The sequence below is a fragment of the Phocoena sinus genome, chromosome 3, assembly GCF_008692025.1.
Source record: "Phocoena sinus isolate mPhoSin1 chromosome 3, mPhoSin1.pri, whole genome shotgun sequence".
NCBI classification, from domain to species: Eukaryota; Metazoa; Chordata; class Mammalia; order Artiodactyla; family Phocoenidae; genus Phocoena; species Phocoena sinus.
Window position 1 is genome coordinate 89,985,635 of NC_045765.1, and position 13,712 is coordinate 89,999,346.

Consider the following 13,712-nt stretch of genomic DNA (forward strand, 5'->3'; position numbering starts at 1 on the left):
CTGTGGATCCATTTCATTTTTATTGTGACAAATGCATTTTATAGTTCTAGAATTTTTTTTCAGAATCACTCTGTGTGTCTTTTAATAACTTTCCCACCTCTGTCATACATGGGAACACTACAGTCTGGGATGCCCTTTATCTAATTTCAGGGACTGAGTAAGTGCTAAACTGCACTTACTCTGTGAGCCAGTCTACTTCTAACTCATCCTTGCTTTTAGAGTATAGCCTCGTAGGTGCCAACTTAAAATGTAGGACAGGGTAAGTTTATAAGCTCTACTCCCTAAACTGCAACTTTTGTTTCCCTACTTCCTAGAGACTAGCAAAAGACAGTTTACCCTCCCAGTGCCTCTTATAGAATTAGCCAACATACCCAGGAAAAAAAATCAGTCCCAATTTTTGTTAAATCTCTCTCTTCTTAAGAATCTTAACACAGTGGTCCTTCACTATTTTTATCTGCCTTATATTTAAAAATAATTTTTACAGTTTTTAAAAGTTTTTCTTAGTGGGCAATTTGGTTGGAAATGCTAGTCTACCATAGTCCATCCACCATTACCAGAATTTTTAATTTTGGGGTCATAGCAAATTCACCTTTCATCAATTGAAAACTTTAAATTCTTTGCTTTCTTGATATATTTCTTTTATGAACATATTTGTGAACATATGCAAAGCATTCTTTATTGTTAACCAAGGAGTAATTGCTGAGGACTGAGAAAGCAGGTGATATAGATAGTGCTATTCAGTGTGAATTACATAGATCCATGCCAACATGAAGAAAGTCAAAAAATGAAAATAAACTTTTAGAAACTTTTATAGCAATTTTTAAAATAGATCTATATTTATTTATTTAGGCTGTGCTGGGTCTTCGTTGCTGCTCGTGGGCTTTCTCTAGTTGCGGCAAGTGGGGGCCACTCCTCATTGTGGTGCACAGGCTTCTCATTGTGGTGGCCTCCCTTGTTGCAGAGCATGGGCTCTAGGCGCACGGGCTTCAGTAGTTGTGGCCCGCAGGCTCTAGAGTGCAAGCTCAGAAGTTGTGGCGCACAGGCCCAGTTGTTCCACAGCATGTGGGATCTTCCCGGCCCAGGGCCTGAACACGTGTCCCCTGCACTGGCAGGCAGACTCTTAACCACTGTGCCACCAGGGAAGCCCTATAGCAATTTTATACTTCCACAAAACTTATAAGGTATTCTTACAAATGTATCAGTCTAAACCCTTTTGGAAATAATTTATAAAAGGATCTATCACCAAAGATAATTTGGGAATCATTGATTTCCAGATTTCCAGCATTTTTAATCATGAACATGAGTCATATATATATATATATATATATATATATACTTATTTATAAATTATATACTTAAAATTTTCTACCAATACATTTTTTACATTCAGAAATACAGTTATGGGCTTCCCTGGTGGCGCAGTGGTTGAGAGTCTGCCTGCCAATGCAGGGGACACGGGTTCGTGCCCCGGTCCGGGAGGATCCCACATGCCGTGGAGCGGCTGGGCCTGTGAGCCATGGCTGCTGAGCCTGCGCGTCTGGAGCCTGTGCTCCGCAACAGGAGAGACCACAACAGTGAGAGGCCCGTGTAACAAAAAAAAAAAAAAAAAAAAAAAATATATATATATATAGTTATAATATAAATTAGGGTAGTTGATAGATAAATAAAAGTTCTTATAGTTTTCAGATCATCTTGAATGACCTCTACTTTGGAGCCTTGATCTAGTACATAAGTCATTTTTACCATTGATGTATGCTTCACTTTGTGTATGGTATATTCCTTTTCTATTGTGTATGAGAATGAGAATCTCAGTAATTAATAAAAAAACTCAGAAGGTGGTAGCATATGAAGATACTGATGTATGCATAATTTTTTAACAAAAAGTAAAAAGTTATATATGGCAAAGTTTTAAATATCAGAGAAATAAGGTCAGTTTAATTCTGTTGCAAGTTAAAATGGGAGATTCACTAAGAGAAGGAGTTTAATGGTTTACTTTTAAGAAACAGACTAATGAACCAGATCCAGGTTTTAAATCAGCTGCCATAGAATGCTTTTGGAATGTGTATAGAATATAAAAGCCTTCTCATTTCACTTTGTTTTCTTCCGTAAGAATTGTAGCCAGTAATTACTATCACTGTTCACAAAGGGTAATAGTAGATGAACTACCCCTGCTGTGAGTTAACATGATATAACTTTCATAAATTTATAATTATTGGATTTGTTGCCATCACTATTGTAGTCTAAAAAATTTGACATTGAATTATGTATTTTAAGCTCCTTGACAAATATGTGTAATTTTCATATAATTCTAATCATTTTGTTTTTCTATAGTAAAATATTTCTCTTTCTTCACTTGTCAGACATTCAAAGCAAAGTTCCACAGATGACCATTTTCATTGTCTTTGTTCTTTTTCTAGGAATTGGCTATTCCATGTCAATTTTAGGCCCTGCTATTGGCTATGTGTTGGGAGGACAGTTGCTAACCATGTACATTGATGCTGATTTGGGACAAAGGCAAGGCAATATCTATTTTTCTTTTATTTAGATTTATATTATTTGAATCATGTTAGTACCATAGACGGAATATTTTTATAATATTTCTTCAGAATATCATGAGGGATTTTTCAGGAAACAAAACGGAATACACACAATTTTTATGTACTATTTTGGCTGCATTGCTTCACGAATTAATGCCACACCATCTCTTGGTATAGAGTATTTCTTTACAAATAAGGATGCTTAATAGTTAGATGGTGAAAATTTTCAAAATACATAACCAGTACCCTGTGCATTGTTCAAAAATAATAGTTTAATTAAAATTAGTTGTGCTTTCAGTAGATTTAACTGTAGGTAGATAGCCTGAAGAGTCTCGAGAGTTTATGATTCTCAGACTAAGTGCTATAGTAGCTCTGATAATATAGAGATCACAATTGTTCAGCTTTAACAACTGTAACACTGGAGGATAATAATAATAGGTAATGTTTGTTTATCCCATACTGTGTTCTAGACAACATAGGTTTTGTGTGTAATGTAATTTTACACGCCATTTTATTTAATCCTCTGAATAATCTTATAAGGTAGTTGATACACAGAACTTGTTAAGTGGCCAAGGCATGAAATGAAGTAGATCTTTTTGACTCCAAAATCCCCTTCTTACCCACTGAGTTACCATCTCCTTTTCCTGAATAAAGAAGTTAGTGGCCTTTGCTGAGGCCATATTTTCTCATTTTACTGTAACTTCACAGTCCTTTGCATGACTGTGAGCAATGAATAAGAAAATGTGGTCACAGTATGTGATTTGTTAGTCCCAGGTTAATCTTTTAGAGACTAGGTTAATCTGTTTTTTTGTTTTTTTTTTTTTTGGTACGTGGGCCTCTCACTGTTGTGGCCTCTCCCGTTGCAGAGCACAGGCTCCGGGCGCCCAGGCCCAGCGGCCATGGCTCAGGGGCCCAGCTGCTTCTGTGGCATGTGGGATCTTCCTGGACCGGGGCACGAACCCGTGTCCCCTGCATCGGCAGGCAGACTCAACCGCTGCGCCACCAGGGAAGCCCTAGGTTAATCTTTTAGAGACTATAGGTTAATAAAAAATTTCAGAAGGTGGTACAATACAAAGATACTGATGTTTGTAGCCCTAGGTTAATCTTTTCCAGACTGTATAAAAAGGTGTACAGAGGAAGCCCTTGAGCAGAAAGCTGGGTTTTAATTTCAGTGGAGTGAAATGAGTTGTAGAAATGATGTGTTTTGAGGAAGAGCCTGTTGATATAAAAATATGACAACCATTATAACAAACTGTTAATATATTATCACTTTAAGAAGAATTTTACATTCAAATGAATGCCACAATTGGGGCATAGTGTATGGGCGTTTAACAAAAATCAGTGATTCGCTGTGAGATGTATTTAGTATTCTATATATATACTATATATTATAATATTCAGAGAAGAAAAATGTAGCCAAAGTCAAAGAGTGTTCAGAAATTCCATGCATGCTTTCAAATAGTCAACATACATATATTTACTATTAAATATTTAAAACTTCTGTTGTATTTGCCATGTGGAATACTTTATAAATCATTATTCTTAGAGCTCTCACTTATGCCTGCTATCCATTGTGATTCTTCAAAATGGCTCCACTAGAAATTTTGGATAATATAATTATATTTCTCTATATATGCATTTGAATGATAAATTATATAATTATCGTGACTGAGTTTTAATTAACAAGATAGAGTTGACTTTTACCTCCTGTTTTTCTGTCATATAGCATTGATATCACTGAGGATGATCCACGATGGCTGGGGGCATGGTGGATTGGATTTCTCATGTCTTGGCTCTTTGCCTGGTCTTTGATAATACCTTTTTCTTGCTTTCCAAAACACTTACCAGGTAAAAATATTTTCTTTAAAACCAGGGAGTTTTATTCCAATTCTAGGCCAAGTGTTGCTTTCTACATTATTACTGAGAACCCTAGAAAATTCACTATTTTTTTTAATAGAATCTCAGTTGTCTGCCTATGCAAACTTTTGAATATCTGTCTTTATTTTAGGAAATATTGGGTAACAATCTTAATATTCATGGTTTTTCTTTATTTTCATTTAATACCCAATAAAACTGTACATATTCACCTCTTTATTAAATTTATATCTTATGTGTTATCTGGAATCTTGCTTTATGTTTATGTGAGATATAATATCTTTTAAGCTATTAGTTTGTATTCAGTTAGTAACTTCAAGAGCCAATCGACTTTAAATTATTGATGTTAATTATTTGTTAATGATAGTACAAGTACTTTTTTTTCAATTGTCACCGAAGTCATGCTTTTGTATACTTTTGTTTTTTTTTTTTGCGGTATGTGGGCCTCTCACTGTTGTGGCCTCTCCCGTTGTGGAGCACAGGCTCCAGACGTGCAGGCTCAGTGGCCATGGCTGACGGGCCCAGCCGCTCTGCAGCATGTGGGATCTTCCCGGACTGGGGCATGAACCCGTGTCCTCTGCATCGGCAGGCAGACTCTTAACCACTGCGCCACCAGGGAAGCCCTTGTATACTTATTTTCACCAAATTTCAATACTAAAAATCTGTCCTAAAAGAAAAGATTAATAGAAAAGAATATCTATTCCTTTGTCTGTGAGATTTTCTTTATAATCATGTGGTTCATATATGTATCTATAGAAGTATTTTTCTCCAGGCTGAAGGCATTTAGTTGTTTCTGTTATATGTAACAGAATAGATGTAACAGGATAGATGATTAACTTCTGGAAATGGGCAGAAGAAAAGTAGGCAGAGTAGAAGTAGATGGACTCATTGATTTCTTTCTACCTTGGGCCATCCAACTTACGAGTCTATGTATTGACTGTTTTCTCAGATTTATTCACGGTACTATTATTAAAAATTAGACATGATAATAGGTAGTAAATATTATTTCATCTAAAAAACATGTTAGAATTAGAGTAGAAGAGAAAAGCTTTAAACATTCTTTGTTTAATGCATAAAGGATGAGAAAGAATCATTAGAAAGCAAGAAGATAGAGCGGGTAAATTTACTATATTTTTAGGTACAGCAGAAATTCAAGATGGAAAAACTTCCCAGATTCATCAGAGTAATTCTTTACAACATACAGATGGGAATTTTGGACAAAGTTTTAAAGATTTTCCAGCTGCTCTAAAGGTAAAATAACACTGTACACACACACACACACACACACACACACACACACAACTATACACACATACATATGTAGATATATGTATATATTACAGATATATGTAAACAGTATATCCATACACACAAGTATTATCATAATGCACTCTTGCTGGCTTATTTACTATAGTTCTAGCTCTTATAAAAACCTCTTTAGATTTAATTGTATTGTGCTTTGAGTAAATGAAAACTATTCCAGAGTAGATCAGTTGGAAGAACATGAGTTATCTTATTGGCAATATCAATATTCAGTGGTTCCGCGTTAGCATGTAGTCCATTATCCCATGCCATTTCCCTTGTGTAATGGATGGATCAATTGTCATTGAATTGTAAATGTTTTTGAGAATGCCAAACCAATATTTTTCCCTTGTGAAAGAAGTGGTGGTTAGTGGTTACTTGTTTTGAATTTGAGGTTAAAGAAACAAAAGTGTTATGGTCTGTTTTATTGAACTCGGCAGAGAAGTATTCTTTCTATTTAGCATCATAAAAGTTTTGTACTTTAAGGGAATTTATAATTTTACCTTTTCAAGATTTGAACTTATTTACTTTTCATTATTTTTTTCCCTCCTCAAATGAAAGCCTTAACATGTTTTTACTCCATTCATCCTACTTTTTAACTCTCCTTCCTCCTCTTCCATACAGGCACATTCTTGCTGAGATTGTTTATAATTTTTAATTCTAATTACTGTTATTTTCTTTTATAGTAGTTCTGTTCTATTTCATATATTACTATTTATTTTATAAATTCTTATATGTATCAAGAGTCATTACTCACCAATGCTTTTTTTATCCTTATGTTCTCATGCTTTGAGATCTTGATTCTGATTCAGATCTCTATAGATACAGCATTTTATTGCTGGTTTTTCTCAGATAGGATGCCATCTAAGTATCCTTGAATGTCAGAATGATATTTCTGACTGGATGGATACTTTCAGATCATACTCCTTTAATTCTAGTAGTCTGTAGATGTTGTTTGGCTCTTTTCTAGTTAAATATGTTGCAGTTGAGAAGTTTCAAGTTAATGTGATTCTTAGTTATTTCTATCTGCAAATTTGTAAATTTTTTCATTTCTCTTTGATTTCAGGAAATTCACTAGTTTATTCCTAAATATGTATCATTTTTCATTAATCCTTGCTTGGAGTCCATTATCTTTTTCAATCTGAAAACTTAAATATTTTCTACTCATTATTTTTAAAAATTATTGCATTTCTTCATTCAGGTACTTTTTTTCCTTTTGTCACTATTGTTATTCTTATGTTCGATCATCTGGCTCTGACTTCTAAATCTCTTATCTTGCCATTTTGTGACTCCTTTGTGTGTGTGTGTTGCTCAGTTTTATTAAATTTTTTTGCATTGAATATTCTAGAACTATACTTTGTAGTTTTTCACTTTATGGTTAAATATTGTGAAATAACTGAATCTCTACACTCCCCTCTGGTAGATTAATAAGGTTCTGAGAACTCCAGCAATATAAACCCTTATTGAAAATTGCTTAACTCTATACCTAAGGTTCTTAACTACTGAGAGCAATACTTGTGGAGCAATAGCAAAAGTTTGATACTTAGAGACCACTCTCATCTTTGCTCACAGTCAATTCTTCATTTACTGGACATAGGGATTCAAAACACAATTTTAAAAAATCGAATATGGGGTAGATTTATTGTATGGAGATATATAGTAAGACTAGGGAAGAGAACTTTCCAAGCCAGCTTCTACCTCCTTTCCCTGGTCCCTTGCATATGATCAAGGCACATTCACCCTACTGATTAATCATCTGTCAATTTTCTAGGTGCTCCATGTATAAATTTTCTCAACATTGTATGTATAAAACTATTAGTGATAAGTATTTATACTTTTGTGCTAAAGAAAATGCTGAAATTTTACAAATAATTATATTGTGTGTATTTAAAATGTGCTATTTCATCATGGTACCTACCATTCTAATGCTGTATTTTGCAGTATAATCATAGTTATTCATTTGGTGAACTGTATTTTTTCTTTAGAATTTGATGAGGAATACTGTCTTTATGTGTTTAGTTCTATCAACTTGCTCAGAAGCCTTAGTTACTACTGGATTTGCTACATTTTTACCTAAATTTATAGAAAATCAGTTTGGATTGTCTTCCAGCTCTGCAGCTACCCTTGCAGGTAAAACATTTTCTTTGTTCTAGCTTAATCTAATAATTACTTTACCACATTAGATATTTATTAAAATAGCATAAAATTTTGGATAGCCCACTCCTTGAAGTTTAAACTTTACACTGATTTTTATAAATGTTTCCAATTTTCTGACATTAGACAATCTATTGTATGAATTTGAGAGATACAAATGCTATATACAGAGGTAAAGCGAATATATATTAATCTTAATATTCAAAACATTAATTTTATTAATCTCTTACTTAATATAGCCGTTAACTCATTTACTCATGTTGTTTCTAAATCACATGAGTGCTTTCATATGTTAAAACAATAGTACTACTTGTTTTTGATGTTTTCCAATTGTTGGTATAAATTACTGAGTATACGTGTATGTTTTCTCACTGTGTCTTCTTTCTCATTAGGGACTGTTTTAATTCCCGGAGCTGCTCTTGGTCAGATTTTAGGTGGTATCCTTGTTTCGAAATTCAAAATGACGTGTAAAAACATAATGAAGTTCGCTTTGCTCATGTCTATAACTGCACTTACGCTGACTTTTGTATTTGTTTATGCCAACTGTGAAAATGAGCCATTTGCAGGTGTATCTGAATCATATAATGGGTAAATATATTTCACTGCTTTTTGATATTAATATCAGAGTAATAAACTATGTGTGTATTTCCAAGTATTTGCTTTCTTAAATAAAATGATAAGAAATTGGCTTTTTAAAAAAAATTGGAAGGTTGCTTTTCCTATGTAAGCATATGTAGTTTTTACTACATATATCATATTAACAGTTGGATATTTTTTCAGAAAGAATTTAAGAAACAACTATTCTGTACTGAGTACTATTCTCGGGGATACAAAGATTAATATTACAGAATTTTTGTCCGTAATGGATTTCAACATCCTAGGGAGAATTTCATATTATATGTTCCTATTGATTTAAATTTTAAAACTCCCTATGGTGAAATTCTCCTATTAGATGGATTGAAAATAGGCTAGTAGAGAAATTAAAATGAAGTTAAACTAGGTGATACTAATCACTGTTGTGTTTACTTTAGAAGTTCATGTTTATTATAGAGAAATAAATAACTTCTTGTTGTTATGACCTGTAAACATATTTCTACCTATAACTGGTTTGACCATTTTATCTTTCCTTGCCTTGTTTGTTTTGCTTTGAAATCCTAAGCCACAACAGAGGATCAGGCTGTAGGACATTGCCCAGCAGTGTGTTTTATGGCCCACGGTGCTGCTTTAATTGTTTGAATATATGTGTTTGAGACTGTTGAAGGGGATGGTGCTCCAGGTCAAGGACTCTCTAATTTTGTATTAATATGGTATTCAGATAACCTAAATAAAGGGAAAAGTTTGTTTTGAAAAGTTTGCCAGTAACAATTATCATGGTTTGTAGCTACTGTTCATGTCTGTCATTCTTTTATATTAATGAAAAATGTTCGAAAGCAATGTTTAATCCAGCTCCATTACATTTGTTCAACAATTCATCGACTGCTTCCTCTGGCAGACTTTTATGGCAAAATTCCTACTCTAAAGGAGTTTCCAGGGTAGCAGGATAGATTGGGAAACAAAACAGTGAATGAACAATGAATTAGGTGGTGAGAGATATAAAAGGCTATGGAATTAAAAAGAGCTTTTCAGTTTCTTTAATTAGATTTAGGAATGGCTTCATGGCATAATAGAGAAATAGGGCTAAAATATCCTCTAAGTATACAAAAAGCTTGAGAGAGAAAGATTTGGGAGAGAGGGAATGGCAAAGGAATATGTTAAGCCAAAGCATAAATGCTAGAAAGTGAAGGTACCAGTTTGAATGGCGCTTAGGTCATGTGTCTGGAAATAGTAGAAAGATACCTGGAAAGGTCGAAAGATAGATAGAGGTAAGTTGTACAGAAACTGACTGACACCTATAAACTTTACCCAAATGTACCCCAAGAAACCACTTTTTTTGTATGTTCCTTTTAGAAGTACAGAAACTTCTGGATAGTTTAATACTACTCTATCACCTTGATGCAGAGATGATGTGGATGTGAATCCATCTGATATTTTCTACCTTAAGCAAGAGTCACTACCAGATGAGTGGCCTTAGCCTAATCAGAAGGGAAAGCAAGTGAGGTGGTGTCAGTTTGAGGTGCATGTGGGGGCTGGTCATCGAGAGGTATCAAGGTCTGGGACATAGAGACAGAGCTTAATTACATACACATTCTCAGTGGTGAAAAAAACTGAAAGTGAGTATACACACATACACACGCATATTCACACACACGGGATGTGTGTGCGTGTGTGTGTAGATTCTATTAATAAAGAGATAAGGCTTGAAGTCACAGTGGAGGTGTGAAATTGTCAGATTTTTTTTTTTTTTTTTTTTAGTGGTACGTGTGCCTCTCACTGTTGTGGCCTCTCCCATTGCGGAGCACAGGCTCTGGACGCGCAGGTCCAGCGGCCATGGCTCACGGGCCCAGCCGCTCCGCAGCATGTGGGATCTCCCTGGACCGGGACATGAACCCGTGTGTCCTGCATCGGCAGGAGGACTCTCAACCACTGCGTCACCAGGGAAGCCCTGTCAGATCATTTTTCTCTGTGGTCCCAGATTCTTAATTTAGCTATGTGCCCTGCATATTAAAATGTCCACATCATGGACAGCTTAGTCATAATAACCTTATGCAAGAAACACGTGTATAAGAAAAAGTACAATGAAAGAACAGACTAAGAAGCTCAAGAGGGCTTCCCTGGTGGTGCAGTGGTTGAGAATCTGCCTGCTAATGCAGGGGCACATGGGTTCGAGCCCTGGTCTGGGAAGATCCCACATGCCACAGAGCAACTAGGCCCGTGAGCCACAACTACTGAGCCTGCGCATCTGGAGCCTGTGCTCCGCAACAAGAGAGGCCATGACAGTGAGAGGCCCGCGCACTGCGATGAAGAGTGGCCCCTGCTTGCCACAACTAGAGAAAGCCCTTGCACAGAAACGAAGACCCAACACAGCCAAAAATACATAAATTAATTAATTAAAGTACCCTTAATTTAAAAAAAAAAAAGAAACTCAAGAAATACCTCCTTAGTGAAGTGGGAGAAAGAGAGGTTGTGAAGATGCAGGGTTTGTAGTAAGTACACACAGTATTTTTTCCCTATCTGGCCTATAGCTAGAATTTCATTGCTTATCTGAAACAGCGCCTTAAAGAGGCATGTCTATCAAGGAGTTGCAGTAGATTTAGGGAAATCTTTGCTTATTGTAGAAACATAATTATAGAATAATAGTTTGGATTCAAATAAGACATTAATGTTTAAATTCAGCTATTCGTGATAAACATGTTTCTCATATATACATATATGTATGCATAAACACACATTTATGTGTATTTTTTAAATTATTATATATATTTTGTATATAATCAAAATGATATATTTTAAATATTTTTAATATTCAATTTTTAAAAATTTAAGATATTTTATATATTAAAAAATATGTATATATTAAGAAAATTTAATAAACTTCACAAACACTGGCTATTTTCCTGGTAATAGTTTCCCCTTTATGAAATAAACCTTTAGAAAATGTGTAGGCTAAGGTGATTAACCCTTGATAATAAAGAATATATTCTATAGTTCTTTGTTTCTACTGTAGTTTGCCTCAGACTGTCTTAAACTTTCATGTTCTTAGTAATCATTTATCAATAATATGGGGATTATATATTGGAAATTTTTAATTTAAAAATTATTGTGTTGAGGCTATTTCTAAAGTTGCAGGGATAGTTTTTCTGTCACCTTATTTCTACATCTATATTGTAAACTCGATGTGGGCAGAGACTATCCTGATTGCTTTCATGAATGGAATCATGCTTGATAAAGACATCTAGCAGCAGCCTGTGGAACAGATTTGAAGACAGAGAGACTCTAAGCAGAGAGATGAATTACTTAAAATTTACTCTTTGATCACCCTTTCCTTCAAACTCCCTACTGATTTGTTCCCCATTTGTTTTATATTCTTCTCTTTAATCTGTTTCCTTCATGAGCTGCTTGTTCTCCACTTACTCCTTAGGTATCATCATTTTGCAACATAGCAGTTATTATCTTCTGATACTTAGATAAATCGCTCATTTACTGTTTTTGATCCCCTTTGCAAGAAACTTGGCTTCATGGTTGCAGGGAATTTTATTCCTTCCTCCCTCCCTCTTCCCTTCCTCCCTTCCTTTCTTTCCCCCTCCCTGCCTTCCTTCCTCCCTCCCTCCCTTCCTTCCTCTATCTTTATCTCTATTTCTTTATTTATTTTAGATACGTTTCCACCACTTTGAGTCTAGCACATGATTGGAGCTCACTACGTATTCATGAAATAAATGAACTCCCAAGACCTCTCTGTACTCTTCGACTCTTTATATGGTTGATCTTATCACTCCCAGAGTTTCAGCTACATCTATATGCAAATGGATATTAAGATACCTGGCTCCAGGCCAGATTTCTTCACCAAATTTGAGACTGTTAATCTCAATATGTATAAAACCATACCCATCACCTCTTCCCCAGAACTAGTTCTTCTCCACCAAAATGCCAAGTTAGACACTAGGAGTCACTCTTGACTTTTCCATCCTGTTCCTATCTTCAGTCAACCAAACACCAAATCTTACTGATTCTACATCCAAAATATTTCTCAAATCTGTTTTTTTAAATCAAAATTCTATTTTAGTTCTCCTACACATTATCATAATTTATTGCCTAGGGTATTGTAACTGGTCCCCTTCCTCCAAATTCAAACTGTGTATAACTCCTAGGGTTATTTCTTTAAAATGTACTTTTCACATTGCCACTTTTCAGTCTAAAATACTTGATTACTTTTTCAAAATAAGTTAAAGCCCATTGTTTTTTAACAAGGCCCATGAGGCTTTCAACAATCTGGTCCATGACTCTTTTCCAACTACATTTCCTATCACTCTCTGCCTCAGACATCATTCATATTTCTCCATATAGAATGTTGTTTCTCACCTTTTGACTTTTATCAGCTTCTCTGAAGTACCCTTCGCCTTCCCCATTTACTCAGCTAACTCTTACTCATTCTTTAAGACTCATCTCAGACAGATGCTCCTTCAGACCCTCTTATCTAAACTTTGGCTTGTTTTAAGTGTCATTCCTCAGTGCAGATATATAAAATACACTTTGTTGATATCTATAACCACAGTCTATAACCATATTAGTGTATAAATTTGTGTCCACTCTACTCCTAGACTGTGAAATCTTTGAGAATGGTGACTGTCTTATCAGCTTTGTAGTCCCAATACCTAGCATAGGGCCTAGCACTTGCTCAATATATATTGGTTTAATGAACAAATAAATAAGGGATTGGAGAAGTATCGTTGCCTAGGGTAACCCTTTATATTTTAAAAGATGTTCTTCCTATTAAGAGGCAGCATGGAACAACACCGAGCCTGGGAACCAGGAGTATTATATTTGGAAAAGAAAGAAAAGTAAATTAATTTCTCTGGGACTTAGTTTTCCCATTGATAAAGTGAGTATGCTGAAGATTACAATTGTATTCATCCTTCCAGGTTTAAAATTTCACTCACATCCCAGGGAAATTAGGCAGTGCCTGGGTACATTTTGGTTGTCACAACTAAGGGGATGCTACTGGCATCCAGTGGATAGAGGCCAGGGATGCTGCTAAATATCGTACAACCCACAGAACCAGCCCTCCCTTACCCCGCACCAAAAAAAAAAAAAAAAAGAAAGAAAAAAAAAAGAATTATCTGGTACCAAATGAGAAACTGCTTTATTTGCTTACTCTGCCTATGTTTTTTAAATCATTGACAGACATTATATTATATAGCTATTGTTTCTACTGCCTGTCTCTTCCACAAGAAGTTAATTAAGCTGTAT

The 13,712-nt window shown here is 35.1% G+C and overlaps 1 protein-coding gene across 2 annotated transcripts in view; it reads left to right on the forward strand.

The window, feature by feature from the left end:
• SLCO4C1 (solute carrier organic anion transporter family member 4C1) overlaps nt 1–13,712 on the forward strand; it is a 62,618-nt gene that overhangs the window by 39,601 nt on the left and 9,305 nt on the right. For both annotated transcript variants that reach the window (XM_032628223.1, XM_032628224.1), the window contains 5 exons: nt 2,418–2,514; nt 4,264–4,385; nt 5,551–5,663; nt 7,700–7,844; nt 8,261–8,456. In XM_032628223.1, the coding sequence (XP_032484114.1) occupies nt 2,418–2,514; nt 4,264–4,385; nt 5,551–5,663; nt 7,700–7,844; nt 8,261–8,456 (673 nt within the window). The remainder of the gene's footprint in view (nt 1–2,417; nt 2,515–4,263; nt 4,386–5,550; nt 5,664–7,699; nt 7,845–8,260; nt 8,457–13,712) is intronic.